This window comes from Spinacia oleracea, chromosome 4 (genome assembly GCF_020520425.1).
Source record: "Spinacia oleracea cultivar Varoflay chromosome 4, BTI_SOV_V1, whole genome shotgun sequence".
Classification (NCBI taxonomy): domain Eukaryota; kingdom Viridiplantae; phylum Streptophyta; class Magnoliopsida; order Caryophyllales; family Amaranthaceae; genus Spinacia; species Spinacia oleracea.
In genome coordinates this window covers 35198999-35217819 of record NC_079490.1, presented here as the reverse complement: position 1 = coordinate 35217819, position 18821 = coordinate 35198999, and the positions used below count along the sequence as shown (strand labels likewise).

Below are 18821 nucleotides of genomic sequence, written 5' to 3'. Positions count from 1 at the left end.
AATGCTTCTACTGCAAGAAGAAGGGGCATTGGAAGAGAGATTGCTTGAAGCTAAAGGAAGATCAGAAGAACGGAACAGTCGTTCCATCTTCAGGTATTTTCGTTATAGACTGTATACTTGCTAATTCAACTTCTTGGGTATTAGATACAGGTTGTGGCTCACACTTATGTTCCAATCCACAGGGACTAAGAAGAAGTAGAAAGTTAAGCAAGGGTGAAGTCGACCTACGAGTGGGAAATGGAGCACGGATTGCTGCATTAGCCGTAGGAACTTACTATTTGTCGTTGCCCTCCGGGCTAGTTTTGGAACTGGAAGAATGTTTCCATGTTCCAAGTCTTACTAAAAACATCATTTCAGTTTCTTGCTTAGATGCTAAGGGATTTTCCTTTATAATAAAAGACAATAGTTGTTCGTTTTATTTTAAAGAGATGTTTTATGGATCTGCTAGATTAGTCAATGGACTTTATTTATTAGATCACGACAAACAAGTATATAACATAAATACCAAAAAGGCCAAAAAGGATGATTCAGATCTCACCTATCTGTGGCATTGTCGATTAGGCCATATAAACTTGAAACGCTTAGAAAGACTTCAAAGGGAAGGAATTCTAGAACCATTTGACTTAGAGGATTATTGCAAATGCGAATCATGTTTACTTGGCAAAATGACAAAGCAACCTTTCTCTAAAGTTGGAGAAAGAGCAAATGAACTATTGGGTTTAATCCATACAGATGTATGTGGACCAATGAGTACAAATGCTAGAGGTGGTTTCAGCTACTTTATCACTTTCACTGATGACTTCAGTAGGTATGGTTATGTCTACCTAATGAAGCATAAGTCTGAATCCTTTGACAAATTCAAGGAATTTCAGAGTGAAGTAGAGAATCAATTAGGCAAGAAGATCAAGGCACTGCGGTCTGATAGAGGCGGTGAATATCTGAGCTATGAATTTGATGACCATCTGAAAGAATGTGGAATTCTATCAGAATTGACTCCTCCTGGAACACCACAATGGAACGGTGTGTCAGAACGGAGGAACAGAACCTTGCTAGACATGGTCAGGTCAATGATGGGTCAGGCCGAACTTCCATTAGAATTTTGGGGACATGCACTAAATACAGCTGCACTCACTATAAATAGAGCTCCGTCTAAAGCTGTCGAAAAGACTCCATACGAATTATGGTTTGGAAAGCCTCCAAATGTGTCTTTTCTTAAGATTTGGGGATGTGAAGTATACGTCAAACGATTAATTTCAGACAAACTTCATCCAAAATCTGACAAATGTATCCTTGTGGGCTATCCAAAGGAAACAAAGGGGTATTACTTCTACAATACATCTGAGAACAAAGTGTTTGTTGCTCGAGATGGTGTCTTTTTGGAGAAGGATCACATTTCCAAAATGACAAGTGGGAGAAAAGTAGACCTCGAAGAAATTCGAGTCGAACAACAAACTCTAGAGAATGCTCAAGATGACATTCAAGATGAAACTCAGAGATCTTTAGAAGAATCTGGTGAGAATCATGGTCAATCTAGAAATGTTACCCCGCGTAGATCGCAAAGATATAGATCTCAACCGGAAAGGTACTTGGGTATTTTGACGAACGAGAGCTATGACGTTCTATTACTTGAAAATGATGAACCTGCGACTTACAAGCAAGCTATGACGAGCCCTAGCTCCAAGCAATGGCAAGAAGCCATGCAATCTGAATTAGACTCCATGTCTGAAAACCAAGTATGGGATTTGGTCGATTTGCCAGATGGCTACCAAGCCATTGGAAGCAAATGGGTTTTCAAACTGAAAAAGGACAAGGATGGGAAACTTGAAGTTTTCAAAGCTAGATTGGTTGCAAAAGGTTACAGGCAAGTCCACGGTGTGGATTACGATGAAACCTTTTCACCAGTTGCAATGCTAAAGTCTATTCGAATAATGTTAGCAATCGCTGCATATTACGATTACGAAATATGGCAGATGGATGTCAAAACTGCTTTCTTAAACGGCGTTTTAACAGAAACTGTGTTTATGACACAGCCTGAAGGTTTTGAGGATCCAAAGAATGCTAAAAAGGTATGCAAGCTAAAGAAATCAATCTACGGATTGAAGCAGGCATCCAGGAGCTGGAATATACGTTTTGATGAAGCAGTCAGTGACTTTGGTTTCATCAAGAACGCGGACGAATCTTGTGTATACAAGAAGGTCAGTGGGAGCAAAATTGATTTCCTAGTATTATATGTCGACGACATATTGCTTATCGGAAATGACATTCCTATGTTGAACTCTGTCAAGATTTGGCTTGGGAAATGTTTTTCGATGAAGGATCTAGGAGAAGCACAGTACATATTGGGCATCAAGATTTACAGAGATAGATCTAAAAAGATGATTGGACTTAGTCAAAGCACTTATATCAATAAGGTGCTTGATAGGTTCAAGATGGCGGACTCCAAGCGAGGCTACCTACCCATGTCTCATGGAATGACTCTAAGCAAGACTCAGTGCCCAAAAACACTTGATGAGCGTAGACGAATGAATGGGATTCCATATGCATCATTGATTGGTTCAATAATGTATGCTATGATATGTACACGCCCGGATGTTGCGTACGCACTCAGTGCTACGAGCAGATACCAGTCAGACCCAGGAGAGGCGCATTGGACTGCTGCCAAGAACATTCTGAAGTACCTGAAAAGGCACAAAGATGACTTCCTGGTCTATGGTGGAGATGATGAATTAATTGTTAAAGGCTATACGGACGCAAGTTTCCAAACCGACAAAGATGATTTCAGATCACAGTCTGGGTTTGTCTTCTGCCTCAACGGAGGAGCAGTAAGCTGGAAAAGTGCTAAGCAAAGCACCATTGCGGATTCTACAACTGAAGCGGAGTACATTGCTGCACATGAAGCAGCAAAGGAAGCTATATGGCTAAGGAAGTTCATAGGAGAACTTGGTGTAGTCCCCTCCATTAAAGGACCAATAGCCCTGTATTGTGATAATAACGGAGCTATTGCACAGGCAAAAGAGCCTAGACACCACCAGAGAGTCAAGCATGTACTTCGTAGATTTCACCTTCTACGAGAGTTCGTTGAAAGAAAAGAAGTCGAGATAAGCAAAATTGGAACTGATGACAACATATCAGATCCATTAACTAAACCTCTGCCGCAAGCGAAGCACAACTCGCACACTGCAGCTATGGGAATCAAGCATATTGGAGAATGGCTTTGATGTCTCTGTTTAATGTTTTAAAGTTTTAGAGTTTAAATCTTTGTAAAACATTATTGGTTAATCATTCACAATAAATGAAAGGAATTCATTTTTCCATTTAATTTGTGGTTTATTAAATGATGAGTCCCTTCAACTTGACGATATATTCAAGATAGACTGTCAGGACCAGTCCTGTGACTAAGAAATGTCTATCAAGTGAACTTGAATGTCAAAGGTTGAAAATGGTCCCTAATCGGAGTTTTCTATAAAATTGGACGCATAGAAAACGTTAGACGATTAGAATGCAAGATGACTAGTAGTTCTGTTTCTTGAACTATGTGGACATGGCAATGTCATAATCATTTGCATAGATACTTACTTTGGGAAGACTAGTATCGGACGAGACCTATGAAACTTTACTGTAAGAGATGAAAGTCTGTCATAAGTAAATTTCATTAAATTATTAGACACTAAATCCTCAATACCTGAGTGATTTGAAGATTACTTGTTTGAGAACTGGTTGCTTTGACGTTGACCAACCGTCGCACCGTAAAAGGAGGCTATAAAGGCAACGCTCAGGTAATCACCTATCAAACGAAGTCTAATCTCAAGATCGCAAGATTGGGATTGTCCTCCCATAAATCGGGATGAGATGCTTAAAAGTTGTACAAGGCCACTCGGAGAGCTAGAAACTGTGAAATGCATGGCCGTGCTCGGATGAATCATAGGCTATGATTATCTGTTTATTTGATCAGTTGAACTCTGAAACCGAGGAACACCTCTGGACATAATAAGGATGACAACTCTTACCTTATGTTCAAGAGCAAGCATCGAGCGACAAAGGAATTAGGAAATGCACACTTGTCCCTAAGGACAAGTGGGAGACTGAAGGAAATAATGCCCTTGGTCCAAGTATGCATTCTATGATAAGTCTAATAAATGCGGTTCAGTATTAATTAACAAGTTAATAATTCAGTGAGATCAAGTGAGCTGAATGCCTAGCTAGAGGCCGCTTCAGTTCAAGTGGAATTAATGATATTAATCCACAGCTTACTCTTGACTGAACCCGTAGGGTCACACAAATAGTACGTAAACGGATCAAGTATTTAATAGCATTAAATACTCCATCTATGAATATTCGAAACCGACGGATCTTGGTTTCAGTGGGAGCTAAGATCGTCACAGGCAAGGAATGAATACTCCGGAAACGATGATATTGCCGGAAACGGAAATATGGATCGTATCGGAAATATAAATATTATCCAAGTCGTAGATGTTGCCGGAAACGGAAACATGGTACGTATCGGAAAATATTATCGGAAATGGAAATATTGCCAGAATCGGAAATATTGCCGGAAACGGAAATATTGTCAGAATCGGAAATATTACCGGAATCGGAAAATAATTCCGGAAACGGAAATATTAAATATTTGTTCGAAACGGAAATTAATTCCGGAATTGGAAATATTAAATATTGTTCGTATCGGAAATGAATTCCGGAATCGGAAAATTTAATCGGAAGCGCATCGTACGAATAAGCATCGGACGAGGCCTGCCGGACGAGGCCCAGCACGAAGCCAGGCCATCGCCCAGCAAGCCAAGCGCGCCGCACAAACAGCAAGGCCAGGCCCAGCAGGCTGCGCGCAGCGCGCAGCGCGCACAGCGCGCACAGCACGCGCAGCGCACAGCGCGCACAGCGCGCGCAGCGCGCAGCGCGCGCGGGCGCTGAGTGGGCTGCTGCTCGCGCGCACGCATGAGGCCCGTCGTGGCTGTCGTGCGTGTGTGTGCAAGTGTTTGTGTTCGTGCACGTTTCCTAAAACATGCAGAGTTCGGTTAATGATTAAATTCCTAATTCTAATTGATAAATTAATTAAATTAGAGTTCTTGTAGGATTCTAGGTTTGATTAATTTGTATCTGAATAGGATTTCGATTCCCTTTCCATACCGCTATAAATATGAGGCTAGGGCTCACAATTTATAAAACAAGGTTAAAAGTATTCAAAGTGAGTTTTTTGAGAGAAAATTCAAACACACATCTTGCTCAAATTGCCGAAATTTTCTAGTACCTTAAGGGCGATTCTAGTTGGTCAATCTTAAGGCGGATCCGGATGTGCTGTGGACTATCTACGGAGGGACGACACTTGGAGTCCTAAAGACTTGTTCTTGTTCGGTTCGGGCGCAGCTAGGGAAGGCACGCAACAAAGAGTATGCATCTATTCTATGCTAAATGATTATGTGTAAATAATATGTTTTCCTGGGTATATGGTTTTTCCGCATGATTTATGAATTGTCATATGAATCATAACCTAATAGCCCTAACTCGAGGGTCGTTCGAAATCAGAAGCTCGAGTTATGACCTTTTAAAAGAAGATGAAGTCCAAGACAACAAAGATTAGAAATATGCATTTTCGAAGGAAATTAAACACTTGCAAATTTCCATTAAACAAAGACATTTTTCATCAATTACGGTGAGCGAGAAAACAATTCTAAGCTCGTATCTAAGTACCGAGAAATCCTCATAAATTACAAGAAAATTGACAGGGAAAAGAAACTCAAATTCGGCAGCCATCAACAAATGATATCATCCAACCAAAGTACAGGAAAAAAATGTTTGTACATACGAGGTGTTGAAGTAAAAATTTAAGAAAAAAGAAGACTAAGAAGTTTACGCGTGGTTCAGGGCCCTTCAACAAGAACCAATTAACTATAAAGATGGCTACCCTAAAGCTTCGTGAGAAGTCCCACATAGGACTTCCGCCGAAGAAGGAACAATGGTCACCTTGAGAAGAGCCTCTCCTGGAGAAGGGGTACCAACCTCGGACTTCGAAGTTGCCTTTAACTGCTTCACCTCTTCAGCTTCTTCAGTTTCCCTCTTCTCTTGCTCTTTCTTTTTGGTGGCACACTCTATCTTTTGATAGTCTATCTTAAGCCCAATTTTGTCAATCTCTTGCCAATCAATATTGGGCCTTAGATGCTCGAAAATACTTCGAGCCCTTCGAGCAACCAACCAACTTTCATCCCAACAGTCTTTCACATGATCTTCAGTGTATATCTTGGACATCTGGGATTCGAGCTTAGCGCACTCCTCCCTCTTCTCGACGAGCTTAGCCTCAAGGAACCAAATCCACCTTCTTCTCCTCAGCATACAATTTGGCCTCTAGCTCCTCAATCCGAGCATTCTTATCATATTTCTCCTTTACCAAGGCAACGCTTGCCTCCTCAACATCTTTGGTCCTAGCCTTGGTCTTCTCTATATTAGCATTTAGACGGGCATTAAGTTCTTTGAAAATGATCTTCCATCCATCCATCTCTTCCTGGGTTGATTTGGTTCATCGAGTAGCAGACATCTTGATTCAAGTCCTCCTCAAACTTCAGAAGCCTCTGACTCTCACAGTGGCTCACCTCGAAAGCTAAGGTCAACGATTGGCCTACAGTAGAAAAGAGCTCAGGTAAGAAAGGAGATAAACCAAAATCTGAGGAAAACGACAAGTTAAAATCAAAACATTACCTATTGTTTGTAGTTTTGAGTTACTATAGCTGGATCTCGCTCCTCCTCGTCGGAAGGAACCTCATATCCCGTAGTTTTGCGAAGAACATGTTCGCGAGCAACCTCGAGATCTTCCGCTCATTCAGACATGCACAGGCTCGACTATCCCATATGATATTGAGAATACAGATCTCGTACAGGTTTAAGAATCTTCTTATAAGGAACATTGGCGAGGGTGTCGGGCTTCTAAATCACTCAAGAGAAGAGGAGGAAGTCGAAGTAAGAGGATGACGCCTCTTCCTCGAAGGCAAACCAACACTTCCAAAGTCCAAGTCAAAGAAGGCCAAATCCTCTATAGCATTAGCTGACTCATCTTCGGTGAGTGGCCTCATAGGCCTCTTACCAAGGATAACCACATTCAATTCCAAAGAAACTCACGCTCTAGGCTATAAGTATCCTCAAGACCCTCAAGATCGATCGACTCCTCCATGAGTGGCTCAATGGTAGAGTCGACCAGATTATCTATCGGCGCGAGAGGAGGAATCGGGTACGAAAGAGCCATGGTCACAAGGAGCAAGAGGAGGAATAGGATTTTTAGACATCATCTTAGGTGTCACTTGGTCTATCTATTCCGAAGAACCATGTGTAATACCCTAATAATTCCTTGCCTTTATAAAACTATTTTTCAACTTAAAATAAAGGAATTGTCAAAGTATTACCGTCAGTGTGATAACGGCTAAGGCTAGTACCAGAATTACGCAGCGGAATTAACTAACTTTCAAAACCATAAATACTAGTAATGGTCTTACTACAAGTTGGAACCATAACGGCCCAAATCAAAATACTTAAAACAAATCCATTAACTAATTGAAAACGTTATAGTCTTAACTAAATAAAATAAATAGATTTATAAAGCTTTGTAAATAAACTCTCTCATTCAACCCCTTGAAAGATTACTTGGCCTGCAAGTCACTTCTAGAAACCTGTTTATTAATATTCTACTCCTCAACTATGCAAGTAAAAATGATGGATCATCATAGGGTCATTACGGCAAAGGTCATGACCAAAACACAAAGCACGTAATCAGCGAAAGTTGAGTACAAACAAGCTAGAATGAAATCCTATATCTATCATGCTTCATTCCAACGATAAATTAGATCACATGCGAAAGCCAACTAAGTAAACAATTAATCACGAAGATAAGACTCGACTCTCGACACGACTCTTGACTCATAGATTAATTAGAATAAGCTTTGCACGAGCCCAAAAGAAAATATCCATTGAAGGAAAGGGTGTTGGGAGCCAACCAAACACCAAAATAATAAAAATAAACCACTTGTCGATAGGACCATATCAACGGAATTCCAGCGCATAAAGAAAATGAAACAATGTCTTATATCATTATTAGGAGTACAATTTTTCCGGCAAGACTCCCCCCATTGTTCATACTCGAGGTATATACGTTCCAAGAGTTTTGAAGCTTGTTCTGGTTTACGTTTATTAATATTTTCTAACCAATTGAACTCAACAAACAACACAAGGCATTTAACAATAAGAAACCAAACACACTCCCTTTTTAATCCATTAGGACTTGGGATCAAACATACAAGACTCAAGTGATATTACTCCCATGGTTCCTTCTCAATATACTATTGAGATAACCCGACATGCCCATTAATATGCGGGTGCTGCACTAGGCACGAAAAATCCTTAGTTCAATTCACATAGACTTCCAAAACATACCCTACAAACGAGGTAGAATAAATGGTGCAACGAGACACGAATACTTGGATCAAAATATGCTATACATTACGTACAATAGCATAAAAATAATCCCTTGCATGTGAAACAACCCATACATGCATATAATACTTGAGCAACATGCTTGATATTAAATTCGACGTTCATAAATAATAACAACATGCTTGTTCAATAAAACCATAGTTCCACAATAATCCAATCATGCTTGTTCACCACATCAAACACAAATCCATAATAATATAACATGTTCGTTCACAACATCAAACATGAATCCATAATAAGCCAAGTCACATGATTCACAATAATAAAGTATCACAAGTATCCTCATGTAAACGGTGGTCACCCTAGACATGTACGTACCTTGAATACCTAAGTACGGGGGCCTTTTTGTGAATCAAGGCTTTAGATTAGAAATCACCTCCTATCATTAAAATAATAAAATTTAATTATTATTCATGTTCATTAAATTTCCAACAACTTTATTTAGTTTTAAAACACTTGAATTAATTAGAAATGAATCCTACGTTAATAAAATAATAGTTCTAATTAATGGTTTAAAACCCTAGCATGAAATTTATTTCATGCTTAAAACCATTAAAAATTGGCACTTTAAGTCTTAAAACGAATCTGAAAATTATAATTGATTATCATAATCAAAATTGTCATCTGATTATGCTAATCAGTTAGTCATTAGGTTTACATTAAAACCCTAATCATAGTTTATAATTAAAACCATTAAAACTAATAAAAATTGAAGCTTTAATATATATTTCAAATATGATAATTATAACTACTATAATTAAAATCGTCCTCAATAATCTAATCATCAAGATCCTCAACTTTGGTGTTCATAACCAATCCCAACATAATAATCAATCAAAATCCAATAATTTAAAACATAATTTTAAATAGAATAGATTAGGAAGAAGAGAATTATACCAAAGCGGACTATAACAAGGTACGATCAAGAATTAGTGTGACCGGGCGCAGAAGGAATAAAGTATACGGAGTAGTGTGAGCGGCAACACACCGCCAAGTTGTTGCTTGCGTGTATGTGGTGCGACAAAGCAGCAGGGCACGGCACCTGGGAAGAAGCGTCGAGGGTCAAGAGGGCGCGAGAGAGAGAGAGGGAGAGAGTGCACGAGTGTGCGTGTGTGTGAGGCACATGCAACGACGAGGGCAAGGCATGAGTGTGCAAGTGAAAGAGGGGAAGCAGCAACAACAGTGTGCAGCGAAGAGACAGGGGCGAGCAAGGAGTGTTCGCTGGGCACGAGTTAGGGGCAAGGCAGCAGGGACGAGCAAGGCTCAGGGCTGGGTTGTGCACGGACGAGAGAAAAAGAGAGAGGAGAGAAAAGGTGAAATACTGCTGCATGATTTTAAAACTGCCATAACTCCTAATATGTAACTCAGAATCAATTGATTCTTGAGGTAAGGTTCAAGAAATTTTTAAGATCTACAACTTTGAAAAAGAAACATTTGTTTGAAAACGAACGGAAGTAGGAGAAGAAAGGCCAAACAGAAGTTCGACGAAAGAAAGAGAGATTTAAGGTTAGGGTTTTACTTTTAGGTTTAATGAACAATAGTGAGGGATTTTGAGGGTGATCACCTATATTTACAAGCTTAGGAAACTCCAAGATGGGCTAGGTTTTAGGATTCCCTTTCGGGCTTCATTAAACATAAGATGGGTTTGCTTAATTTGTTTGGATTTGAATTTGGAATTAGATTGGACTAGATTAATTTAAAATAGTTTCACTTTTGAAACCCAATTAAATTTCCAACTTGAAATTTAAATTCATTTCGTAATTAATTAAAATAATAAATATTCTAATTAATTAAAAATACATATAAATAATTATTTAAATGCGATTTAAATTCTCAAAATAATAAAAAGTGCTTTATAAATATAATAAAATATATTTATAATTACTTAAAATTACGAGGTATTACACCGTGTGTAGAAGGAGTTGCCGCCGACAGAAGCCGAGTTGCCATCGATACAGGCTGTAACTTCTTCCTGTGAAGGGGATAAAGGCATGCCTGCTACGCCTCATTTCTTCAAGATCGCGATCGGAAGGATCCTCGTGAGAAGGGTTGGATGGACTTTCGTTCTCCTTCGAACTTGGCCAATCAAAACCTCCCGACCTTCCGAAAGATTGGTCAACGCAGGTTTCTTCTGGCTAGAAAACAAAATTTTATTCATGCAAGCTCGAAAATGTAGATAAGTAAAAGAAAAAAATAAACAAAAAGTTATGTTTACCCAGCAAGAAGGCGCAAAGCTACAGGGTTGAGTCATTGGAGCAGATGATTCGGTTGTCGCGTAAGCTAGAGCAGAGTTTGCGTGCACGGGAACTGAAGTAAAAAGTTCTGCTGTAGTCACAGACTCATACGCCCCTAAGGAGAAGATGGCTCAACATCATGCAAAGTATTATTTGATTCAGTCGTCCATGAAATTTTTACGGATGAAGATGACGAAGAAGAAGCGCTAATCGGATTAGAGTTCGCAACGAGGGGAGGAACCACCAAAGAGATGGGAATCGCGTCAAAAGAAACTTTTGTAGCCACCCAAAGGATCAAAAGGTTCTTCCTGCAACTTTTGAAGAGTAAAATTAGAAAGTACGTGATGTTGCAACTTTTGATTTCGGTCTCTATGGCCAGATCGAGTTGAACGTCAGATCGACCTTGTTAATCTCAAAAAACTCAATGCTACTTCCGAGTGTCGTATAGTTAAACTTGTCAAGGAAGTTCTGTAAAATTTGAGAACACAATAACAAGAAAAAAAAATGGAAAATAAAGGTCGAAGGCCAAATCACCAAGGCATGGTCTCGGCCAAGAATTCTTACCCTTGTCATATATTCGACTGAGACCAGCAACCCTAAGAATGGCCTCGATATTGATATACAAAACGTTCATTTGCCACTTAAGAAGCCTCATATCCTGCCCTTTGACAGACAAAGCAGCGAACCACGACACATAACGCGTGTACAACTCAGACCCAACATCATGATCGGGAAGCCGACGCATTACAAGGTTATGTTTCACAAACAAATTCGGTGCCCATAAATCGATAATAATGAGGATGCCTCAGATCGATAGGAACCTTGACATTCAGCCACTGCTCCTACCAATCCGTATCAGAGCGATATAAAGGCGAGCAATAATCATCTTGTTCCCCCTCTTATTCACAATCTTCCTCCAACCTAAGCATTCCTGAGCAGTAGTGTTCCATTGAAGCACATGCAAATATTTGAACACAGACCGATGGGGGACGAAGCCAAGAAATTCAAAGACCCACCGAAACCCAATGATATGAAGCATCGATTTCAGGGCCAATGAGATGTTATACCCATCTAACACCGAAGTGATAATGGGTCTAAGGGGAACCTCAAACCGTTCAACAAATGGTGGACATACACCCAACTCATTCCTCTCAACGAAGTTGTTACTCGGGAGTGCGAGCCTTTAGAGAGCTCACACCAATACCCCTGCTCGGCCCGGATCCCGTATAAATTTGTAGGGGTTTGCAGTTAAATACATAACATGATAGCGGAATAACCACAAAGCAAGGAAGCATGTATAAAGTACAGATTAAGCATAACTTACATTTGTAGCGTGTTTTCCCTTAGTTCAACAAACACGGACACGAACAAGAACTCCAAATGTCGTTCCTCTACTTGGTTCACCGGCATGTTCAGATCCGTCTTGAGATTGATGGCTTAGATCTCCGTCCAGATAGTTTGCTTTTGGGAAGAACACTCTAATGGAGGCAAAGAGAGAATTAGGGTTCTCTATTGCCTTAGGTTAGAATGAGTAATGTAAATTAGGTTAGGGAAAACGTAGGTATTAAGATATTAAAATAACCTTGTAACCAACCAAGCTAATCGGCCAAGCATAAGGCTCAACCGGCCAGCAAGGCCCACGAGGAGTGCGAGCAACGCAGTCGGCTCGATGCTGGGCCATGGGCCACAGTGCAGCTGCTGCTGTTATTCTCTTGTGCGCGCATCCAAGTAGCCAAGGCCATGGGCTAGTGCTGCGAGCATGCGCGCTGCGCCCATGGGCCTTGCACCTCATTTTCTTGGCTCGTGGGTTTGCTTTCGTATTTGCGATCGACAATTTATTTATCGTTTCGTACTAGACGATCCATTGTCGTACGACACGATTATTAGTTTTGCCTAGCTTACGAATATACACAACACGATATACGATTTCACGATCCAATATTAAATCGTATAATTATGTTTTCCGAACTAATTTCCCGAAAAGCTATTAAATGAATTTTCGATTCATTTAATCCGGTGATCTGTTACATGCCAATGGTGTGACCTTATAGGTTCATTCAAGAGTAAGCTGTGAGCCTAATTAGGAGTAGAACTCACTGATCGGAAGCATTTCTCCAGCCAGTTGTTCCGATCACTTGATCTCACTGAATTAATTGTTAGTAATTAATCTGAACCTTGGTATTGGACCATAGCACCTTGGGTAAAGGACATATTTCCCTCAAAATCCTCAATGAATTAATGATAGACTCAGTCGGGTATCGTCTGCAACCACACTTCACTAAAGCTGGCATTTATAGGCCCATGTTACCACCCAACTTATGGAGGATTCGGACATACCTTGCACTAGGAGTTGCTTCCTCATGATACCGCAAATTCGCAGGATAAGAAGACGTTGCCGAATGGCCAGAAGTGCTAGCCCCACGGATGGACTCACGTCGATCATGGCGCTTGTCCTTTTTCAAGGAATCATCGTTGTAGTTCTCCTCAACAATCGTCGCCCCTCAGGCCGACCACCCTTCGAGAACCAGAGGCTCATCCCTCTCAACTGGTAGAGGAACCAAAGGATCCTCTTCCACATCCTTAAGGTTAGAAAACACGGTGATTCTCCAGGTATATCTCGACTTCCATGGATCTTGGGTTTAGATAGAGGTATAGAGAACAAAATTAACAAAAAAGAAAAAATAAAGAAGAAATTAATGCCTCCAGATCAAGCAGAAAGCGCTAAGGAACTAAGCGCAAAGAAGATATGAATCGAACTCGATAAGAAAAGTTTGTAGAAGGCAGAATCAGGCTAGACTAAGTTTAAACATTAAACTCTAAAATGTTCTGAATGTGGGAGATGTGAAAAGTAAATCAACTCAAAGGCTCCTTATATTTATAGAGGATAAAGACTTGGCCATACGACTTCCAAAGTAAATAGTAATTACTCAATTAAGCGCAGTAAAATTGAAGTTGAAGCGTCATCCACTAAGGACGAGACGCGCATCTACAAGAAGAAGTTGGTTAACCTTAATCAATTCAAATTCGAATCGAATTCAAAAATTTTGGCTCCAATCCACCCGCTGGATGAAATAACTAATCCATTATGCAAAGGAACTGGGTATGGGGGCATGTTGTTTGGCTATTTAAACAATTGTTTGCTCATAAAGGGGAATAACTCCTTTATCCGGCCCACGACCCATCATGGGAAGGCCCAACAACCTTTTGTCATCAAACACTAAGTAAGGCGAGCTTGAGCCAGAACCCAAAATTTCAACCGAGCTCAAAAATATGCTCAATTACATTTCGTTTAAGAAATATTGTTTTCGTGAACGTCTCGTTTATTAATCGAGTCGAGTTAATAAACGAGTTTTTTCTTAAACAAGCTTTTTATAAACGAGCTTTGCGCTTTAGAGTTTAACCATTTGAAAACATAACTAGTTTAACTTTTTAAGGTCTATATTAAACAAAAAGTATTCAATAATATATTTTTTGGATGTTAAAAATCAAAATATGATTTTACATATAATAATAATAATAATAAAAGAATATAGGGTAAGTTTAATTATAAACATAAATAGACGAGCTTGTTCATGAATATAAATAAATGAGTTGTTCGTGAACTTGAATAAACGTGCAAATATGTGTTCATGTTCAAACTCGTTTATTAAATAAGCTTGAAAAGTTATTAAATCCCGACTCATTTATAAAATAAACAGACATTAACGAGCTTTAGTCAAGCCTGAGCCCGAGTGATTTATTTAGTCTTGGTTCATTCGAATTCGAGTCTCATCGTGCCTAGCAACTCTTGTTAGGAGACCCACCTATCAAACTCGTTTCAGGTCAAATGTGGTCGGAGCTAAGCTCCAGTTAGGGATGGGCATGGGTCCAGGACCCGGTCCAGACCCGGTTGGACCCGGCCCATATTTAAGGGTCCGGGTCTAATTATTTGAGACCCAATGGATCTGGGGCGGATCTGGATCCATGTGTTTAAAAACGGGTCTGGGTCTGGGTCCAATATTCTCAAATCCATATTCGGCCTATAGACCCGGTCAATTATTAGAAATTAGAAATAGTCTAATTAGATACATGCATGCATTAGTATTTTGGCACTAATTTGCGAATTGTGATATTTTATGTATCGAATGTGAATATATATGATGGTAAATCGTTTAAATTAATGGCGCGGGAAAATTTTCTAAGACAAAAATGTTAAAAATAAACAAATAATACTAGACCCATTTTTGACCCCAGACCCATTAGACCCATTGGATCTGGGTATGGGTCTGAATTTTTCAGATCCAATGGATCTGGGGCGGATTTGGGTCCGCCTAAAAAATATGGGTCTGGGTCTCAGCAGATCCGGTCCAGATCCGGCCCATGTCCATCCCTAGCTCCAGTGAACCGGGGGTGATGTGGCCATGTGGGTAACAAAAAAGACGCAGTCGATGGATGCGGATTGCGGACGGGTTCATTCGGGTATGGATTTAACCGATTATACTGTCAAACCTTCTCTTCCTAGTTTCTACCATTTCCATCTCGCCAAACTCTCTCCCACTCCAACTTTCGCATAAAATCTCTCGACTTTCTTCATCAAACATGCAGCAGGTTAATCCTCTCTCTGAATTCCATTCTCATTTTAAGTTGTCCAATTTTTTGTGTCTGATTTTTTTTTCCTGAAATTTTGCCTTTCAGGGTACAGGATCAGAGACCCAGGTCACTTGGGAAGATCAGCAGAACATCAACAAGTTCAGTAAACTTAATAATCGATTTCATGAGCTTATTGATGAGATTAAATTCGCCAAGGTGTTTTTCTCTCTCTCATTGAGCGCTGCTTCTTTGTTGTTTTTTTTTCTAATATTTTGTGTTAATTTTAGATTTGGTTTTTAAATTTTGGGAAGAATTTTAACTGGGTATTGTTTATTTGATTCGATTAATGGCGTTCATGTTTATAATTCCTTATTAATGATTGGTTGTTTAGTTTCATGGTAGTATAATTGAGGTCTTCTGGGTTCATTGAAGTTGGGGAACTTGGATGTTGATGTAGGGTTTGTGAAATTAGGCTCTGTTGTTATGTGTAGTTAACACTTTGAAGAATTGAAGTTCTAGAGGTAGTGGCTGATTGAAATATTACAATTTAAGAAATAAGAACTATTATGGAAATTTAAAATTTTGGCTTGTCATGAGTTTCGAAGTTGGAATAAGGGCGGGATAAATTTTGTGGAACAAAAGGTCTGAACTTCTGAGGACGGAAGCATAAATTTCTCTATTTTGTATATTTTCTGAGGTTATGCTCTTAGGATGATGATATTGAGCTAGATTTTTTTAAAACAATGATTTTTGATGTATATGGATCGATAAATTGGGACAAGGTCGTATTGTAGTTTACCTTGAGATTGAAGTTTAAGCCAGTTGCTATTGACTTGGAGGATTCTTCCGATGTGAACATAGCCACCGAGCCCACCGTTTAAACATATAACTTGAGATTGTGTATCTCCCAGGGCCTATTTGCTTAATTTTGCTGCTAAAACTACAAGAGAACAGTTTGTGTTGCTCATATGATTTGATGGATGAAAAATAGGACACCCTACATTGTCCATATAACATGATAGATGAGAAATACTGCCATTTTGGGGTTATCCGTCCGACAAACATTCTGTTTCTAGAAGGATGTGTTTTCCGTCCAGTTCTTTTAAAGAATTCATTTGTGACGTAACTGAAAACTTAGCAGTCTCTGTTGTACAAAGTATTTACCCGTCTCATTTTCGGAGGCAGGCTCGCCTGTAGTTTTGCTTCGTAGCTGTTGAACTATGATCTGAGTGTTCATTAACACTATGTTTGGGTAAGAGGAATTGGAGAGACAGGGGAGGGGAAGGGAAGGGAAGGGAAGGGAAGGGAAGGGAGGGGGAGAAGTTCTCTTGTTTGGAAAAGGGGTTGGGGAAGGAAGGGGAGGGAGGGAGGGGCTGAGGGATCCATTTTCCCTTCACACTAAACCTTCAAAATTGAAGAGATTTGGTGGGGCAATGGAGCTCCACCTTCCCCCTCCCCTCTCTGTCGCTTCTATCTTGCTATCCAAACATAGTGTAAGTGTTTCTGGTGTTTCTGTTTCAGATGTGTTTGACAAATTGACAATATTTCATGTAAGTAAATGGACTGTGAAGGTTTATTGAAGTTAATAGTAAGCATTCTTCTTGTGTTATTCTGTCATTTTGTTTCTTTCGACTCCGTAGGTGGGGCAGTTGATGAGGTGTTGATACCAATTTACTGCTTTCAATTCCTAAGATAATAATAATTGCAAAGCCAAGATTCTTTATTAGACCAAATTAACTTTCCTCCTGCCCCACCTTGCTATTAGTTGAACTGTTAAGGTGGGAAATACTATAAATTTTCAACAGCACTCGCTAAATTTATATTGACCAATGTTCTTGTTTTCAATGGCATCTACATCATGTTTACAGTTTACCTATTGTGAGTGAGTGAGTGTGACTTCGATTTTGCGTTGGCCTTTGGTTGGGTTGAGGGGTGGGGATGGGGTATTTGAAATTTCATTCCCAAACGAAAAGTGCCTTCATTCCCGGCTTTCCCTAACTTAATGGCAGCTTTAGAAGTAGAGTATTAACTATTACCTGATGGCTAACTGGGTTACCAGCGGAAAGTTTTATTGAAGCTCAAAGGGGATGCCCCAATCCAACCTGAATGTGGACAGTGTTTGATTATATAATATGAGAAGTCCATTGCATTTTATGTCTCTGATTTTGTTTTCTAGTTGACTGTAATTTATTTTCTCCATCATGATTACATATGTTAGGTTCCTCGCCTTAATGGAATTTTCTGATTTACCTTCCTCTGTGCTCTCACTCTTGTCAGGATAAATGTGAGAATTTAGAGGACGCAGGCAACGAGCTTATCTTGACTGATGAGGAGATGGTACGCTTTCAAATAGGGGAAGTATTTGCTCATGTGCCAAAGGATGAAGTAGAAACTCGGCTAGAAGAGATGAAAGAACTGACGGAAAAGAATTTGGAGAAGCTCGAAGAAGAGAAGGTATCTATAGTCGCGCAGATGTCTGACTTGAAGAAGATCCTGTATGGCAAGTTTGGGGACTCTATCAATCTAGAGGAGGAGTAAGAGATTATTGACCTTTTTCTCCCCCCTCCTAGGATTATCAGCCTCTTTCAAACTCCAAGCTATTGATCGGTATTCTCTGAACGGGGCAGTTATTTGTGAAGGCTATACCTTTTCATTGTAAACATTTGCTGCATTCTTCCCAGGATTTTAGAGCATACGTTTGTTTTCTGGGATTTGTAGATTCTACTGATCTTCGCCATAATATTCTAATGTTCTCTTTTACGACAATTGCTTATTTGGTGATTAACTCTCGTTTTCTGTAGAAAAAAACGAGGAAGATCATCTGATGTTCTTTTTTTCTTTCTGCTGTTTATTATCAGTTTCCCTTTGATCTGATTATGTTGCCTCACAAGAAATCTTAGGAACCTGATTCGATTCAGATGTAAGCAAATGAACAAATACACAACAGTAAGAAATTTCGATGATGTTTACGTCTTTGCACAAAACAAATGTTATTATTGAATAAGTCCCTGCAGAGTGCAGACATGAAGAGTATAAAGAGTGTAGATCTAACTTACAGAGCATTTCGTATAATATTTCTCCACCCTAAATATCCGACCTGTATTTAGTAATTATGATTTTTGAGCCTCTGTGATCTTACAAAATATACGTCAAATGTTTATGAGCTTTTCTTCCTAAACATCAAATCAATATCTCAATATCTACTATTTAAAAAACATAACCATCATCATTTCAATGACACATAAGCAACATCATCTTGAAGACACGTGTCCAAACCTTATTAATCTTCCTATTTACTTTTTGTTATAAAAAAAATAATGGTCATTCATTATTCCACTTTAGTATCATTATGTAGTATACTACTATCCCTCGTCTCTTTAATTTATTAGAATTGTACTCCCTCCGTCCCATATTTATACCCCATTGACTACAACACGAGTTTAAAGAAAAATGGAATATAGTACATGGGAAATTAGAATATAGTACATTGATAATTGATTTGTATAAGTAAGTGGAATATACTTCCTCCGT

The 18821-nt window shown here is 39.4% G+C and overlaps 1 protein-coding gene across 1 annotated transcript; it reads left to right on the top strand.

Moving 5' to 3' along the window:
* Positions 1–15150: 15150 nt before the first annotated feature.
* On the top strand, positions 15151–18056 carry LOC110793926 (probable prefoldin subunit 4). Its single transcript, XM_021998865.2, has 3 exons — positions 15151–15308; positions 15396–15506; positions 17568–18056. Exons 1-3 carry the CDS (start codon positions 15300–15302, stop codon positions 17826–17828), a joined length of 381 nt encoding a protein of 126 aa, XP_021854557.2. The 5' UTR covers positions 15151–15299; the 3' UTR covers positions 17829–18056.
* Positions 18057–18821: the final 765 nt, after the last annotated feature.